Genomic DNA, 17588 nt, shown 5'->3' on the forward strand with positions numbered 1-17588 from the left:
TCAACAGACCTCCCAGAATAAAACCATTAACCGTCTTAATGCATTTTATGGAGATACCTTATCAAATGTAATGTCTGTTGTTTGTTGTAGCAGTTACATTTTTCTCCATTTCCATTCTTTTAACAATGTTCCTAATTTTTGTGGGTTTGGGTACGACATCCACATTTAAATTATGCTACATGTAGTCAGCTTGAAGGATTGCAATTATTCAACCTTTGGACCGTTAGACATCTTTTAGAGGTTCCTTCATCAAGAGCCATTTAAAAAATAAAAATAATTATTGGTCCTTTCTAACACGTTACTGAAACAAATAAGAGGTAAGGTCAGGCTGACATGCTCAGTTGATGAGGACAAAGCACCATTTCCAGCTGTATTTGTCTGATGTTTTATATGGAAATATGCAATGTGGTGATGGGCAACTGTTGTGCCTGATCATCTCCAAAGTTAACACAAACATTGGAATAAGAACTGGGAGGAAATGTTCTAAGCAACGGTCTCATTAAACAAAAAAGAACACCAAAACCATAAATCCAATGTCCTTCATATGTACATGTCCCATCAATCTTCTTTAAAAAAAACTGACTTCACATTTTCCTTAGGAATTTAAGGGTTTTCACGTTATATCTCAATATCACACCGTAACTGTAAAACTATTTTAGGCAATAAAGTGTTTGGGATTACCACTCTCAGTTTACTTCCACAAAGGGTGCTTGAAAAAAAAGACTTTAATATGTTGTGAATAATAATAAAGTTGTGCAACATGATAAAAAAATAACATATATACTGAGGCATGTCCTTAAGTCAATATCAAGGTACATAGAGCAGTATTCAGAAAAGTTTAGTTTGAAAGCCAATGTATCCATACAACAAAACACACAGCCACTAAGGCAAAAATAAAATACAATGAGTTCAAGTTCTTAAGTGCAAAAAAAACAAGGAAAGAGAAAAATACCACCCTAACAACTACCTCCTCCAATTCTTTAAGCAGTTCATAAGAAACAACATTGAACAGCAAAAACAAGGAGTGGCAATGTTCACAAAAAAAGTATATTTGTGGTAGTGCTGGAAATAAAAAATGTCATTCTGTGATATTTTGTGATGTGAAAGCTGACCTTATCATAAACCTACATATATGAAGTAAACATTAGGCCCATTCAGAAAATATGTCCAAAGCTCCCAAGTCCATTTAGCATAACAAATGTTTATTGGTGGCATATATAGTAAAGCAGAATAGTGGCACAAGTAAAAAGGACAAATAATCCAGTATGTCACTTTCCAATAACCACCAATGTCCCGGTGGTTTTCATTACTTCAGTAATAATGTTGATATTAACAAGAGTAACCTTTGCTTTTAGGTGGAGCCGACAGAATCAGAGTGGAAGGTGATGTATCCCTTGGACGACGCCGAGGGTGTGCTTACAAAACTGTTTGCGCTAACTTTACTCTCACCCCTGCTCAGGTGCTTCTGATAACCCCAGTCAGCGGCAGCCTCAGCCCTGGCTCCACCGCCTGTCCTGGGCCTAGAGGCAGAGCGCCCTGGAGTCTGCTGGTCGCGCCCAGGTGAGCCCACTTCACACTGCAGCTTCCCGTCTGGCACGCGCTCCCGGCAGCCTTTACCAGAGCCACAAGCCCCGGGGCTCTTCTTTCCAGCAGGCCTGTCTGGTTTGGGGGAAGCCTCGGGCGTGTTGCCCCGACTGCTGCTCCTTTTGTGTTCTGAGAGCCGCCTGAGCGCTTGAGGCTCACGCTCAAAGTCTGTGAGCGGGAAGTGTGGCAGGATGACTGTGTGCTGATCATACACATTTGGGATAAGGGAGATAGTGGATGTGCGGCGCGGGCTCTTCCTAGGGCTCTTCCTCGGGCTCTTCCTCGGGCTCGGCAGCGGCGTCTCATCTATAAAGTTGATCACCTCATCGCGGCTAAAACACAGCAGTTCGTCCTCGTAGTGCTCCCCGCCACAAACCACGAGTGGCAGGTGCTTGAGGGTGTGCATATTTTCCTCAGAGCGCCGCCGCTTGCGATGGGGGTGATGGTGATGGTGGCTCTCCTCGTGGTAGGAGACCAGGCTGCTCCTGCGCCTCTCGCGGCGCGGTAAGGTGGAGCTGTAGTGGGCAGTCACTATCATGTCCTCGGTGGAGCCCCATCGATGAAGGTATGAGGGGATCCGGTCGCTGGTCCACATGTCGGTTTCGTCGTGGGAGAATCTTCTTATAGGGGGCACCTGAACGCAACACACAGATCAAACCCTTCAGTGTATAAGTAACGAAGCCATTCATTCACGTACAGCAAAACAAAACCATTAAGCACTGTGGAAGTGCTCATTGTTAACATTACAATATATATATATATATAGTATTTAGTAATAACACTGATCTGTAATAGTCCCAATTAACTGCTTTGTGTAAATATTTAGGTTGATGACATTGAGCTCAGGGATCTTTTTCAGGTTAGTATCAAAATCCATTCTATTTTGGTACCTTGATTCAGCTGTAGTGCAGCACAATAAGTTGTGTGCCCAAGATGATAAGTGCCACTTTAACTTGTTTTTTTCTTTTTATGAATCCCTCAGACATGTATTAACATTTTAACATCAACATGGTTATCACTGAACTAGTATTCACCTCCATTATTTGAGATGAAAACTGAAGAAGATGATTGTTCCCTACATGTTATACTCACATTCCATTCTGCTCTGACAACTATGCAAGAGAGAGAGGATTTGTCAAGGTGACGTCAAGAGCCACAAGATTGATATCAGCCTGCCCCCCTGTGGTGGGTTTTAGTAAATACAGAGAAATGAGACAGCAGACGATACAGTAGCATCGAGTATGTAAGGTGGGAGGGCTGAACAGCAGAGGGCAGCACAAGCATACAAATGAATTAAGATGCATAATGAAGAAAGACAGGGACTTGCACAACAAGCTAATAAAGCCAAAGAGGCTTTATTCTGCAATCAAACCATGTGAAATTCTTAAATGGATGTTCTATTCATTTAATTAATTAAGGATTGAAAGGGCTTTGTTTGTTCATGGTCTAATTGGGCCTTAACCCTTCTTGCAGCAAAAAAAAAGCACAGTTTAGCAAGTTGTCCTTTAACTGAAATTTAAAAAAGCACCGTATTTGATTTACCATCACATGTATAGAGCAATAATCTTCTAAATCTAATGACGAGGTGTATCGGACACAAAAACAATGGATGAAGTAATGATTTGGTCTGATGAAATGATACTACTACTGTATACATCTCTGTTTCCAGGCTTTGTTAAAAGTCAAATTGAATCCAATTTAAATCATTGGTCTTTAAAATGTCCATTTTATTGTTGGACATCTAGGGTCAATTTTTAAATATATATATATATATATATATATATATATATATATATATATATATATATATATATATATATATATATATATATATTTCAATGAGCAAATTTGTCAAGTAAATATAGACTGCTTCAGCTGCAGGCTGTACAGAGAAAACTGAAGCCCTCGTTCAGTTGTTTTCTGACAAAGATGACACAGTATGAAGATGCTTTGTTAAAAGTTAATATTGTGTGGGTTGCCTCAGTTGATTCTAAAGTTAAATATCATCACCACAGCCTTCCAGGCCAAGTCGAGCAAGATGTTCATCATCATCACTGCTCTACTCAATAAATTTCATGAAAATGTATCCAATGTTGGATTGTGGGCCAAAACTTGGAACTTTCAGCGTGAAGTCAGTATTGGAACCAACGCAGAAAACAAGGTTTTGTTGAATTGACCTAGAAGGCTGCATGTTGGGAAAGAACGTTTTGGCATAAATGCAGGCTGAAAAGGAGCATTTCACAGTTCTGCATCTGACTGGGATGGATGTCCGATCCAATGGACACAATGCTTTTGGGTAGAACATGCGCAAATGTTTTTAGTGCTTTCATGAAACCTTGAGGGACTTCTGAAATGTAGAAGGTAAGTCAGTTAAGTTAAGCTCTTACCCTCTCACAAAATACAAATGGAGTCAATTGCTTGTAGGCCCTTGGCTAGGACACACTATAGTTGATAAATGAAGCACATCTAACATGTTGATGGGACTGTCGATGGTCATATTTACCAAACATTAGTCAAAGTGTATTTTTGATTCACGTAAAATAAACAAAGAAATCTGTGGCATATCTGGTAGAGATAGCATCACAAAATGTCTGATGATTCCAGAAAATTCTAACAAGATCATGTAAAGGCCCATAAGGCCACTTCACCATGCACAGTGTCATTTTAAATAAGTCAATTGATCAAGTAAAAGAAATGAGGAAAATTAATAAAAAAAATATACCTGCAAATACTGCATTTTATCTTCCTGATGTTCCCTCAATGGATACCCTTGCAGAACCCCCCTTTCTAAGGTTGAGAACTCATACTTGGCATTACGGTCTACCGTCACGATTTCAGGCGCCGAGCTATAGTCATATGGTCTGTCATATATTAAGTCGGCATGAATTCCTCCATCTTGGCTGTTTTCTGCAAAGTGCAGAAAAGCACGAACGTCAGGATTAGAGAGCAACGATCTCAATACACAAGAAAGACAGACAGACAGAAAGACAGACGAATAGATAAGAGAGACAAATTCAATTGTTCTCAGTTTTGTTGAATTAGCCTACAGGATTGCGCTTGAATATGAAGTTTAGATTTAAAAAAAGGTTGCTACAAAAATGAAAAATAATTAAATATAAATGTATAGTAAGGGGATTTTAAAAAGCCCTAGATGGGTGCTAATTCAGAAACCATGCCAAATAGCTGCATTACCAATCTTCGAAGCTACAAGGCTTACACCTACACAAAGTGTTCCGAGTATATAAAGAAAGTTTATTTTCCCAATTACTGCATTCATGTTCATTAAAGATCAATTGGAGATGAGTGTAAAATGCTGATCTTAAGGAAAATGTTGGCCAAAAAGATGAAAGATGAAAGTAGCTATTTGCACAGGCAGCTTGGCATGCATGTCAGTAGCTTCGGGAAAATGGGAAAACAATCCTTATACATACAACTGTGATGAGTTATACATGGCAAGCCCTCTGGAAAAAAAAGCAGAGAACTGGCAGTGTTAATTATCACACAGAGTATGGCCTGCCCTGTGTTGTTTAATGGCTCCTGCTGGACAACGAGCAGTTATCAGGGAGGATGTGGAGAGGGAGAGGATCAACAGGTTTGGAGGGTTAGAAACAGGAGAGATGGAGTTCAGATTGGGTTGAGTTTAAACAGTGCCAATAGAAAAAAAAGATAGATGCTTCATACATTTTGTATAAATTGTGGAGATCTGGTCATGGGTGCATGCCTTTCTATGATTATCATGTGACCTAATTCTGGGACCAGATTTTGTTGAAGTGTCTTTGATTCCTAGCATTTTTAGACTACTGTCGTTCTCTTTTGATCTATTATTCATATATCTACTAATTGCAGTTTAATTCAGACTTCTGCCTTAAAATATATACTAGTTTTCTCTTAAAGTCAATATACAAACACACAAAGAAAAATGAATTAAAACAAATAAAATATTAAAAACAAAAAAAGTTATGTTTCAAGAAAAATACTTGGGGCTAACCCTCTGTGACTTGAGGGAAATATGACCATCATAATAATGAGATGAAAGTGTTTTTCAGCTCACTCTGGTTCCGAACAAATGAACCATTTATTTGATGGTCCGCTCATGCGGTGGCATTTTAGAGGAAGATTAAACACACTAGAGTGAAAAAGAAAAAAGTGCTGCAGGGTAAATATGTCCTTTCCCAGCAATATTTCTTTTCTTTTTTTGTAATGACACTAATCTCATAGCATGGTAAAGTAAAGCATTCTAAAAAGTACACACCATGAACAAAAACATAACACAAATATTTTAGTGCAGAAGGTTAGGTTAAACAGACACTTGTTACTTCAGTTTCATCTCCTGACAACAAAGGTCACATGATAGGTCACATGATACTATTTGACCATTGATTTCAAAACTCAAACTACAACAACATATACAGTTAGTATAAATGACCTTTCAAAAGAACAAAATAAAGCAAAATATGTATAATTGTTGATTTAAGAAACATGTACAGACAGCCTAACTCATGATTGCTATTGTACAACATGTAATAATTGAACTAAATGGTAAGAAATGTACCTCTAAATAGACATTGTTATTTTTGTGATTGTGTCCATATGTCTCCCAAAAAGGGTTAAATACACCCAATCAACCACTTCAAAAAAATACATTTGACATTTTTAGAATGATCATATCCAATATTTAGAGCTTTGCAGCAATTTCTAGGTATAAAATATATTGGGCTCATCCTGTATCACAACTTAAAACCAGTTCAGATTAAAGGTCAATGAGACCAACAGACTGTTAAATATTTTCACAATAAGTAATGTGTCACATTCCTGTTTCTATAATCTGGTTGAACTGGATTGATCAGACTGGAAATAGATGGCAGTAACAGACTATAATTGCATAATTTAATACTTAGAACACCAAGCAGAGCCATCACAGAGGGTGAGGATTTTAAGCTTTGGTAATCATGGCCGCTCCAGAGTCAAGGAGCAATTTAAACCTGCATCATCAGGTAAAACCAGGAATGTATTATCTTTATTGAAAAATCTATCATTTGGGAACAAAATACTGACCTACTGACTATAAACTCAAAAGGTGGCTGTGACGGGAAAATAAGTGTCAAAACATTCATAAACTCCCTCAACCCATCTCGGCTGTCTAAAGAACAACTCTGTCTAAACTACAGCTATAGCTGTGTATGTGCCGAGTTGTAATTGGCCACAGAAATGTAAGACATAGATTATGTTATGATTAAAGTCACATCTGTGATTTGACAGCATCAGTTATCTTCACACACTGAGGACAAATAATATACGGTAGTGCACCTTTTCTCTGCAACATTCTGAAAAGTTTGTTTTTTCTCGTCATAAATCTTTGATGTTAACTGGTTTGGATAGATGCTATGAGGTAACTTTTTCATGATTATTATCACGACCGCTGGATTCTCTGTCATAATTAAACTAAAACATTTTATTTTGAATTGCGGCATGTCTCAGTTGCTATCACATTAATGCAACTGTGACTGTTAATGACAAAGGTGACCCCATACTGGACCTCAAGGACAAGAGGTGGACGTGTCTATCAAACATTAGGCTCTAAACTAAAGAGTTCTCATCGTAATGCTAACCTCCGTTCCTTTCCTACAATTTTGCTGCCCTCAATTTCCCCAGTTCAACAATTCCCTAGGCTGAGAGACAAAACCATTCAGGTTGATAAATCACATTGGGCTCTGCAATTCCTCTGGCCAAAGACAGTCCAGAACACTTCTCAACACAAACAACTCTGTGTCCAAACTCTGAATTCAGAAACTCATGAATCATTTTTAACTCCAACTTGGATTTTGAAAACTCAAGCAAATTATCTGCAATTTCATGTCATATGATATATAGTTTTGAAACACTGCAGTTTTTAACCACTTTTGAGAATGCAGTCTTTGCTTTAACTGGACGAACTCTACTCTTTCGAGCTTTTACTAGTCCACGCAGCTGTCTTAGTATCATCATCCTTATTCACATCATCAGGTGAAGAGGAGGGAAAAAAGAGGCAGAGGACAGGAGGAAGATTTCCGACAGTGTCTTACCCTCATCCACGTCGTCGTTGGACATGATGGCGACGCACTTCTCCCACACCATGCGGATGTCAGCCCGATAGCGGTCACAAGCCCAGAGGAACATGGGCAATAGGATGGACTGGGCAATGGAGCACCACAGCACACACAACACCATCCAGTTGTAGGAACGGTCAAACTTCAGACTGGCGAAGCTCACCACCTGGGCAGGGTAAGCAAAGGGTTATACTGAATGGTGAGGACTGGAATGTTAAATATCATAGTCTCAATTAAATCAATTCAGCAATATTCAGAGCACTGATAATAACATGGATCGAGTGGACAAGGCTAGTATTTATTTAATCGGTAGATACATTGACTAAGTACTGCTTTATAAATTGGTTGTATTGAGGTTCCAGAACACTTAGTTCAACTCCACTTCATTGAATGGGTACTACCATGTGCCTGGTCTCAACATTGACAGGTAAATGTAACAGCTCTTACTTGCTGTTTGAAACAGTATCCTCAGTAGTTCAGACACCAAACAGCATCAGAGCAAAGTAAAGGGCTTAACACTACCGATTTCTGCTGCTGTATTAAGGGCATCAAGTCACGTTTAGAATAAAGACACTTCCACAAATTGTCGTAAACATTTTTCAGTTCAGATTCACCCTGATCCAGACGTCAGAACATGCCCTTTATTGTATTCGACCAGTGAAAGACCTGCCGTAAGAAGGATCGGCGTTAAAACCATGAAGAGATACTTGATACCCTCCGTTTTATAATATTCAAGCTAGTCTCAGCAGACACTCGACACAAGGTTGCCGAGTGTCCATTGTGAGAACAAAATACAAGTATGATCCTTCAGATCCAGTACTATACATTAATACAGTAAATGCGTACAGGCAATAGCTCTGGTAATAATAACCAATCAAACAAGCAGCGTACATACTGTTGTGATATACAGTAGACACAAGAAGAAGAAAAAATGCCTGTCATTTGTCGCCCTCATCACTTGAACTAGTGCTGCAACGAATGACTATTTTCTTTATCAATTTATAATTTTTCAATCAAATCATTTAGTCAACAAAATGTTATGAATTAATGTAAAAACATCACTACAAATGATCTTAACTTACAATCATATAAAAGCAGAAATTCCTCAAAAGCAGAAAATCCTCACATTTGATAAGCGAGAATACAGGAAAGACAATCGATTCTCAAAACAGTCGGCAGATGTTTTTCTGTCGAATGGCATTATTGACGTATTAATGGGTTAATGTTAAATATACAACAACAATAAACTCTGATGTTTGTTTGTGTTTTCTAACATTTATCAGAAACGGGATCAGATGCATTCAGATCACTAGTTGGATGTTTGATTGCAAGAAGTTGCATCTAATATTCATTCATTTCATCTCTGCATTCAGGCACTGACCGGCTCCTTTTGTATGGAAAGGTGACAGTGTTGACCTTGGTCAGGGCACGACCTCTTTTTACAACAAGCATGAGAACTAACATTAGTTATCTACCACAGCGGAGCAACTGAGTGCATTATCCGATCGTTACAGTTGTGAAGTTAAGAGTCTAACCCTCGTATCTAATGCAAGACACACTGATCAGATTGATTTAGTCAAACTCATTATCTCGGATGTCACCTCCTATGATCATATGTTGAACTTGAGCACCGGCCATATCTTCACGACATGACTTAATGTAGTTGTGAAGTCTCAAATTGATATGGCTCTTGTTTGAGTACGTTTGAGTTGCTAAACCAATCTAAAAACAGACCACAGACTGTGGAGAGAAGAGATGCTGGAGGCAAATACAGGTTTTATTTCTATTAGAACACATCACCTGCTGATTTTCAACTTACTTTCAGACAGAAAGCAAAAAAGTAATAACACAACACTCATTCTGGCATCAGAAATTGTCGTAACGCCTTACTTATGAGTCTGGAAAATCTAGGTTATGATGTTGTTACAGCTAATGTAATTTACACTGACGGGTACTTATTTGTTTTCCTTTGGGAGCTTATAACTGGTGGAGTTTTATCAGTAGCTTTGTGTATTTGAACCTCTAAATATAATTTCTTACAGCTCATAAATGGATAAGAGGACATTTAACAAAGTGACATGTATGAACTTGACAACAAGACTATTTCAACGGGTAATTACGTAACAACTACGGTTACCAAGAGTTATATAACGAGTATTGCTCTTGCATAAGTATAATTTCATAGATTAAAAAAACATTGGCCAGCATACATATATTTAAGAGATAATCTCAGAAGGGCTTTCACTTTCTTATAAAAATGTTGGGAGTATAAGTGGTATATCATCTCAGACACCAGCTTCTGAGTATATGCTCATATAAATAATTATACTTTTGCTTTTTAGCACACAAAAAGTGGTGATTCTGTTCTGTTCCTCGTATCTATTCATCAGTATTTCTCTGTGCGACGCGATACATTTGTACGTGTGTTACAGCTTTCCATGCATTTAAATAGCTCATTACATCAGGCCATAAAGACAGCTAGCTGAACTTCTGTTGTTTCTCTTACTGCACTGGAAATAGGATCTTTCATCAGTACTATTCAGCCGTCTCTGTTATGCACACACACAGAGACACATAATAGGATGTTGTAGTGGAAGTGATACATCACTGTCTTTTCAAATCCGCTTCCAGCTTATGAAGCAACAATAATGTGGTTTCCCCTCTGAATCTGTACTCAGCACAGGCGTGATATTATTAAACCTGAAGTAAAAACATGATACACAAACTAGTTAAGCAGCACACAATATCGACAGAGCCATTACACAAAGAAATGGGGGCATTTCCAGTATTGTTATCAATCACTGAAATTGACTAATTCGTAAAAAGCATTTCCGAGTGTTTTGATTCTTTTTGAACAAACAACAGCTGTGATGCCTAGAGACCTGTGAGCTCATCAGTACTGAGCAATTGCTCTTACCAGAAATAATTTAATAATAGAGTTCATTCAGTCTCTATATATTTATTCACATTCCTTTTTGGTGCAAACGCTGACGTGCTACATTCTCCGTAAAATCCCAGCTAGAAACCTACATGCTCCTTGTTGTAGGCCAACGGACAATTTTATGCAAACCAGAATGTTGGAACGAGTGATGTCTTTTTTTAAGGTGATGATCGATAGCATGCTCTTGTTTATTATCTCAGATGGCCATATGCCTTGGTGGTTCCTTGTGAAGTGTTTCAGCTCAGTCATTGCTGGAACTGAAGCAAACAAACAACCGTGCAATTAAGAACGCTAAAGCATGCTTCTCCTGTGATTCATGGCAAAGTACTGTGTGCTTCAGATTTCAGCATTAAAGGCTTCTGCAGATAGCTGTGCTTTGTGCTGAAGTTTCTGTTTGGCTTGCCTAAAGTGTACAACACTCAATTAAAACAGGTTTTCCAAATGTAAAAAGGGTTTAAAATGGACTATGAAAAGATGGCTTGTACAACTGATAACAGAACTGAGGAAATCCATTATATCTAAACTGATGCTTTGACGCGCATGATGTTCTCCCATTTAGAAGTAATAACATAAACAAGTCAAATCTAATATAAGAAAATCTCAACCATTAAAAAATCCACTTGCATCCAAAGAACGTAGACTGTAATCATTACATAAGAAGAGGGTACTTGCTTGAATAAAAACTAAAACTGTCAAAGTTGATCTTCCATACAAAAAAAAACATGGCTCTAGCATGATGGCTTGCTTTTAAGAAGGCAGGATGGCTGGTTTGGCTGCATCATAAGCAATACGCCTCGAGCCTTCCACAGGCTCTCAAGTCTGCATAGATAACCAATGATATCCTTCTTCACCCACTGATAATGCACTTGAAGGATCACTTTTACTAGAAATTAGAGTGAAGGTAAACTATATGCAATCTGATACTGATTCTGATAAATCGATTTCATACAAATGTTGTGATATGAAACAAAATATCGTCTTAGATTTTGGATAGTATAACGTGTTGTCTTTTACTGGTTTTAAAGACTGCACTACAGTAAAGTTATGTCCTTTTATGAACTTAATCGTTGTGTAAATATCGGTCAACCAACAATATTGACGCAATGATGATATCAATGTATTTGTGGATTATCTCTATATTACTGTAGTTACACTCTGTTTTCAAAGCCTGGAGTTCCAGAAAAGACAACAGAGAGAAGATTTCTCCAGTGACCTGTACCTGGGACAGCTACACACATGATGCAACAGGAAGGGATGAACCATCAACATGTTTCTATTGTGTTGGCCAACATATTCTTATTTTATTATAATCATTGTTATTACTATAGCTGTAAGTATAGACAGAATTAAATCAACACCCCTTACTTCATCCAATAGTATACACGGTCTATAAAGACACAACACACAAAGCCTGACTACTTGCTACCGCGGATGAGCAGAAACTATAATAATTGTAAATATTAAAACAGTATGCTATGGTTACAGGGGTTCACGTGGTAAACTCCAACCTCAAACCATTATTTTCGCCTTAATGTTTAGTTTTCACCACCACCACCATCTCCCTCTCTCTCTCCAGTGTTAAATCATTAACCTCCGTCCCCCAAAGCAAACAGCCAAACCCTGCCATCAGCCAGATCTCACTATATGTTAGTGTGTTTCTTTCTACACACACACCATCTGAAAAACTAAAGAAAATACTGTAATTACAAGTTCCTACTGTAAGTCATAAAACAAGCTGTGTGTATGTGTCCAAATATTTTTGTTAGGTTTAAAGCTACACTGAAAAGTGGCCAAGACATGTTTTTAAATGCTTGTTTAGGCTATAATTGTGTTATTGTTTAAACAACAGCAAAACTGGAACAATAGTTTTCAATAATAATTTTTAATTACAACTTCTTTTAATAATTTTAAATTTGCATGTTTAACAGAGTCTATGGTAATATAGAAAAGCCTTCATTTGGAATGTTTGATGCACCCTCAAACTGGTTGGTTCTCCGGGCGGGCTCCATCATTACCTGCATATGTTTAGGCGGTATACTCACCAGTATGGGGAAGCCAGTCAGGAAGTCGTAGATAAAGACGATTCCACTGATCAGGTAGGTGATCTGCAGTGATGTCTTGAGAGGCTCCGATCCATCAATGGATGATCTGCGCTTCCCCTGAGCGTCCTCCACCACTATGGTAGGGACGTTGAACTTGTTCTTGTCAGCCTTGTGGCCCGCCTGGATGGAGAAGGTCTGGAAGAGAGCGATGCCGATGCAGATCACACCCATGGCCACACTGCCGCCTATCAGCAGCAGAAAGCACACGCCGAAGCCCAGACCGATCTCCGTCACAATGAATCGGCAGTCAGAGGTGTAGAAGCGGTCATCAGTGTCGTGCCATCCCACAGCTGGAAGCGTGGACAGGATGAAGGAGACCATCCAGATGCCCATCACTGTGTGCACTGCCTGCTTCTTGGTGTTACTCAACCTGGAAGCAGAATAAGATTTTAGCATAAACTAAGTCAAACTGCTGTCAGGCCTTTAAGAGAAATGGGCTTTGTTTTTTTTATCTGCTGTTAATGTCCTGTAGCTCATAAGAGTTTTAAAGTAGTAAGTAGTGGACCTTGACTTAGATACATGTTGGATCTGAAACGTGATATCACTTCTGTAGGAAATAGTGTAGGCGCCTGGACCAAAAAAGGGTATTTTATATAGGAAAAAACTAATGGCAAAGAATTATGTCTGACTGAGAAATTCAGTGGAAAGAGCCATACATGAGCAAAACTACACCATAAGTGTAGCAGATCTGCACCTGGGACATAAAAGCTGAAAAAGTGCTATCCCACACATACATCACTCAGATAAACTGGAGTTGAATGGAGGGAAATCAATGCTTTGATGATGGCTAAAGATTGCTTTTCACGTCCCTCGGTCTATTTTGTCATCGAGGTCTATTTCAGGACGAAGGGATTTCCACTTCCTCTCCCCTCCAAGTAATTGTTACAGTTGAGCAATTTGCTGAATGTGTTTGTCCTCTGGTAACAACATACACACATCTAACAATATGACAGGCAGTTACTTGTGTTCTCATTGACAAAAAAGATTGTGCTATCCTTTTGCACCTTCAAGGAATCAGCCACAACTCACACGTAGATGCAGCCCCTGTTTTAGCTTGTAGAATACGTAGATACAGTCTATGTTATGGCTTTTGTCACCTCATTCCCGCATTTATAAATTGGCCTCCTTTAAAAATAGCTATAATAAGTAGGGACAGTTTGTGCAGTTTATATAAATGTATTATTTCGGGAAGAAATACAGTAAATTATCTGTTAGGTGTGAGTTTTGCAGGAGCAGTTTTGGCAAGAAAGTACATATCCTATTATTCCTCTGGAGGAACACTATAGAAGGCATGTCCTCACATAAAAAAATAAGTGAAATAAACATATAAAATATATGTGCAACTACTAATGCATTAGCTTACATGAACTCAGACACAACAGAAATGGCTCAGAGAGGGCAGCAGTAGCCTCCATCTTTGCACGATGGATTTGTGCAAAGACAAGTAGGTCTTGTTGTCACTGTGAGTAATTATGCTAGCCTTTCCTGAATGTGCCTGGGGTGCATATGATGGGAAAGTTACGTCACCAAGCTGCTTGAATCTATTACCAGAGAGATAGCATTGCGAGGGGGGAAAGCTCCTAAGAGACAGTGAGCGCAGGATGATGAGAACAGCTGCCCAAGTACAAGGTTGGAATTCATAATTCAGTCCTTCGGTGTGTGTTAATGTCAGAGACAAGGCAGCCATGCTACCTCAGCAGGGCAAACGTGAAGCGGTTTAAATGAAAGATGAACAGCAATTACACGGCGCATCGCTTGAGCCTCACTCCACCATATCATTGTTAAAAGTGACTTGAAAACATGAAGAGGAGCTGCTGAGAGGAATCGCAATGCTTCCAAACAGGAGACGAGAGAAAATATAGTCGGATGAGTGAGAGAACAGATGAGGGAGATCAAAAAAAGCATTTGAGTAAAGCCGGATATCTGTGTGGGCATCAGCCAATAATGACAGCTGCACAAGAAATATAGATAGTAAGATTGACCAAAGATTTAAAAGGAAGTTTGCATATCATTTTTGAACATCTGCTTATCTGCAAAATTGGCAAAGCTGACTAGGCGGATAGGCTGTGCATCTGCAGGCCTATCAGAGCATCTGATGCCACAGGAAGTCAAATCACTCATTTTTTTAATCAGGGGAGGAAGAGCAGAGTAACAGAATACTGATCTTCACCACATGTACCACAGCATTAGTTTCTGCACCATTTCAATAAATCATATCGTAGCTCGTTTGTATTGTGCAAACCTGAATTTTCTACAGTATTTTTCCTACAAATGCATTCATGTGCAACACAGACAAAAAGGAAGCAGCAATGTTGTTCAGAACATCTGATTACGTGTGAACCACAGATGTCTTGGAAATCTAACGAGTGCAAAATGGTTTTACTGCAGACTGTTAATGTGATGTTAACCTGTTCTTTATTAATCAGTATTACTTAGTAATATCACTTGTTGTGAGAAGCCAAATGAAGCTGGAAGCTAGATCTGGCAGACGCTCAGTCTAGAGGGTTTTACATGGTGTTGCCTGCGTTGGCACTGGCAGGAAAGACGGTTCACCTAATGCAGAGCATCCCTCTCAAAAAACTGAGGTAAACAGGCTGACAAGTGACACTAATCTAAACTTCGTCTCCATCCCAATTGAGCAATCTGCTCAGAATCGACGCAAGTGATCCCAAATTTGCAGCTTGAAATGTCATAATATGCTTATGTAAAAAGTCTTGGAGGAGAGTTTAAAATGTATTGCTCAGAAATTCTTTTGCTTAAACATTTATACAAATTTGATGGTTGAATGTATAAAAAGGCAAAGTAATGTAACATATGTGTTACTTATATTCATAGACTCTAGCTTTGTACAACATTACTTACGTGCAGAATACACTGTGTTTTAATGTGTGCAATGGATTGTGTTGGTTAGGGTTGGCGCCCCCTTAAATTACAAATAAAACATATTTTCTCACTTTCCTTCAGTGGCATTAGTAGATAAGCTTTTATGGCAACTATTTCTTGAGTGGGAAATTCCAATAAAAACTGTATACGCTGGAGGTATATTGTACAGGCTTTAGGAGTATCCAGAGTAACCAGGATATTGTTCCTGGAAAGTTGTGGAGCTGTTTTGTTTTTTTTATATATCATTTTTAAGGCTGTGAGGATCACAACAAATATTCCATTTACCTCTATTTTATTGAAGTGAAGACAGAAATCTCAGTGGCAGATACCACAAAACCTAAATTAGGGCAAAGTTATCTCTAGTAGTGGTATGATACCTGTCTAGATACTATGAGACATACATTTGGGTGAAATTACCCTTTGAAAATGACACGAAAGAGCATAAACAACACTTTTTGAGCAACAGACAGTATCTTCTTACCTGTAGTTCACAGGCCAGCGTACCATCCACATGCGGTGATAAGAGAGCGAGGTGACGGAGAAGCAGGTGACCAGCGTGAGGGTGTAGAAGGTGGAGACAAACACCTTGCAGAGACCCTCGTTCCACTCGTAGTTGGAGTGCTGACGGCGCAGTGTTATGACACAGTATATGGTGATGGGGATTGCCATGTTGAGGATGTGTGTGCCCGCAAGCGTGCAGATGAGGAACTCCAGAGGCTTCCACTTTTTCTGCTTGGCACTGACGCTAAGGATGCTCCAAGTGTTGGCCAGGATGGACACGCCCGAGCAGACCAGCCAAGCCAGCGTGTTGGCGTTGATGACGTCATCCTTCATGGTGGCCACCTCATCCACCATGTTGGAGTGGGGCAGGGCGGAGCCCAGGGGTCCGCAAGGAACTGTTAGCAAGAGCAGGTACACGAGAGGAGAAGGAGGAGGTGGTAACGGGCAGGAGGGGATGCAGGACGTCGGGCAAGCTATGCATCCTATCTGGGTGGGCGTGCACTCTCCATGGGAGCGCCACAGCAGGGAAAGGACATGGTGGAGGTGCAACACAGCGGATTGTTAGAGGGGGAGGATGAAAGAGCCGGGCCAGTTCCCTCACGAGCCTGAGAACAGAGAGGGGGGAAGATTTCACAGGGTGATCAGAGACAGAAGAAAATGATATGAGCCAGTCCAATTCTAAATAATCCTTCATCAGGCATGATAGCTCATCTCAGTGAACTAAAAGGGTTAATTGCAACAGTTATGCGATAACACATGGCATTTGATGAAGAACAGTTTCAGTCAGCAGAGCTTATTTTATTTTTATGTTTTAATTCTGCAAGTGATAAGGCAATAGAATAAAGATACGGGCATATGCAATTTCTATTTTCTACTGAAAGGAGGCATGATGGGAACACTTTGCGTGTGATGCCACTGAAACATTAATCTGCTGGCATGTTACAAAAAAACAGAAAATTTAAATTAATACCATTTGAAATGAATACCATTTTGTAAAGCTTACTGCTGAAATAATTTGTCAATTAACTCATCTAATTGTCAATTAAAACAAATGAGGTGACACTAACTTTAATAATTAATTAACTGCGTCATTCATCAAGCGAAAAAACACAAAACATCCCCCAGCTCCATCTTATTAGTTGTGAAGATCTGCTGCTCTGTATATCAATCCGTAAAGAAAATAATTATTGGCACACATAAGAGTGTTGTATTTTGTTGATGCTGTCAGAGAGGTGTTGATTCAGTATCCAGAAGTATGTTTGAGGCAACACTTATATTGTAAGGTCCACCTCTATACCGCTTAAAAACAGGTAGATAACAACCACTGAGTCGTATCTAATCCGGTTACAAGGAGTCATCGAAGGAGCAAATGCAGAAAAAAAAGCTTGCTACAGTTTTGGTCAGTCTTCAGGGCCATTTCCAGTATAACACAGCTTCAGCTAGAGAATAATCAGCAGAGGATGACTTTGGTTCCCCCACTGTGGAGTGAAA

General features: G+C 39.2%; 1 protein-coding gene across 1 annotated transcript; it reads right to left on the reverse strand.

The window, feature by feature from the left end:
- Nucleotides 1-1351: 1351 nt before the first annotated feature.
- gpr153 (G protein-coupled receptor 153) lies at nucleotides 1352-16601 on the reverse strand (the record flags this gene model as incomplete). The annotated part of the gene is made up of 5 exons (XM_079225659.1): nucleotides 16078-16601; nucleotides 12654-13083; nucleotides 7647-7836; nucleotides 4307-4491; nucleotides 1352-2218 (listed from the first exon to the last, which is right to left on the reverse strand). The coding sequence occupies exons 1-5, from the start codon at nucleotides 16449-16451 to the stop codon at nucleotides 1352-1354; spliced, it is 2046 nt and encodes a 681-aa protein (XP_079081785.1). The 5' UTR covers nucleotides 16452-16601.
- Between the last annotated feature and the right edge of the window lie 987 nt (nucleotides 16602-17588).

This window comes from Taurulus bubalis (genome assembly GCF_910589615.1).
Source record: "Taurulus bubalis genome assembly, chromosome: 11".
NCBI classification, from domain to species: domain Eukaryota; kingdom Metazoa; phylum Chordata; class Actinopteri; order Perciformes; family Cottidae; genus Taurulus; species Taurulus bubalis.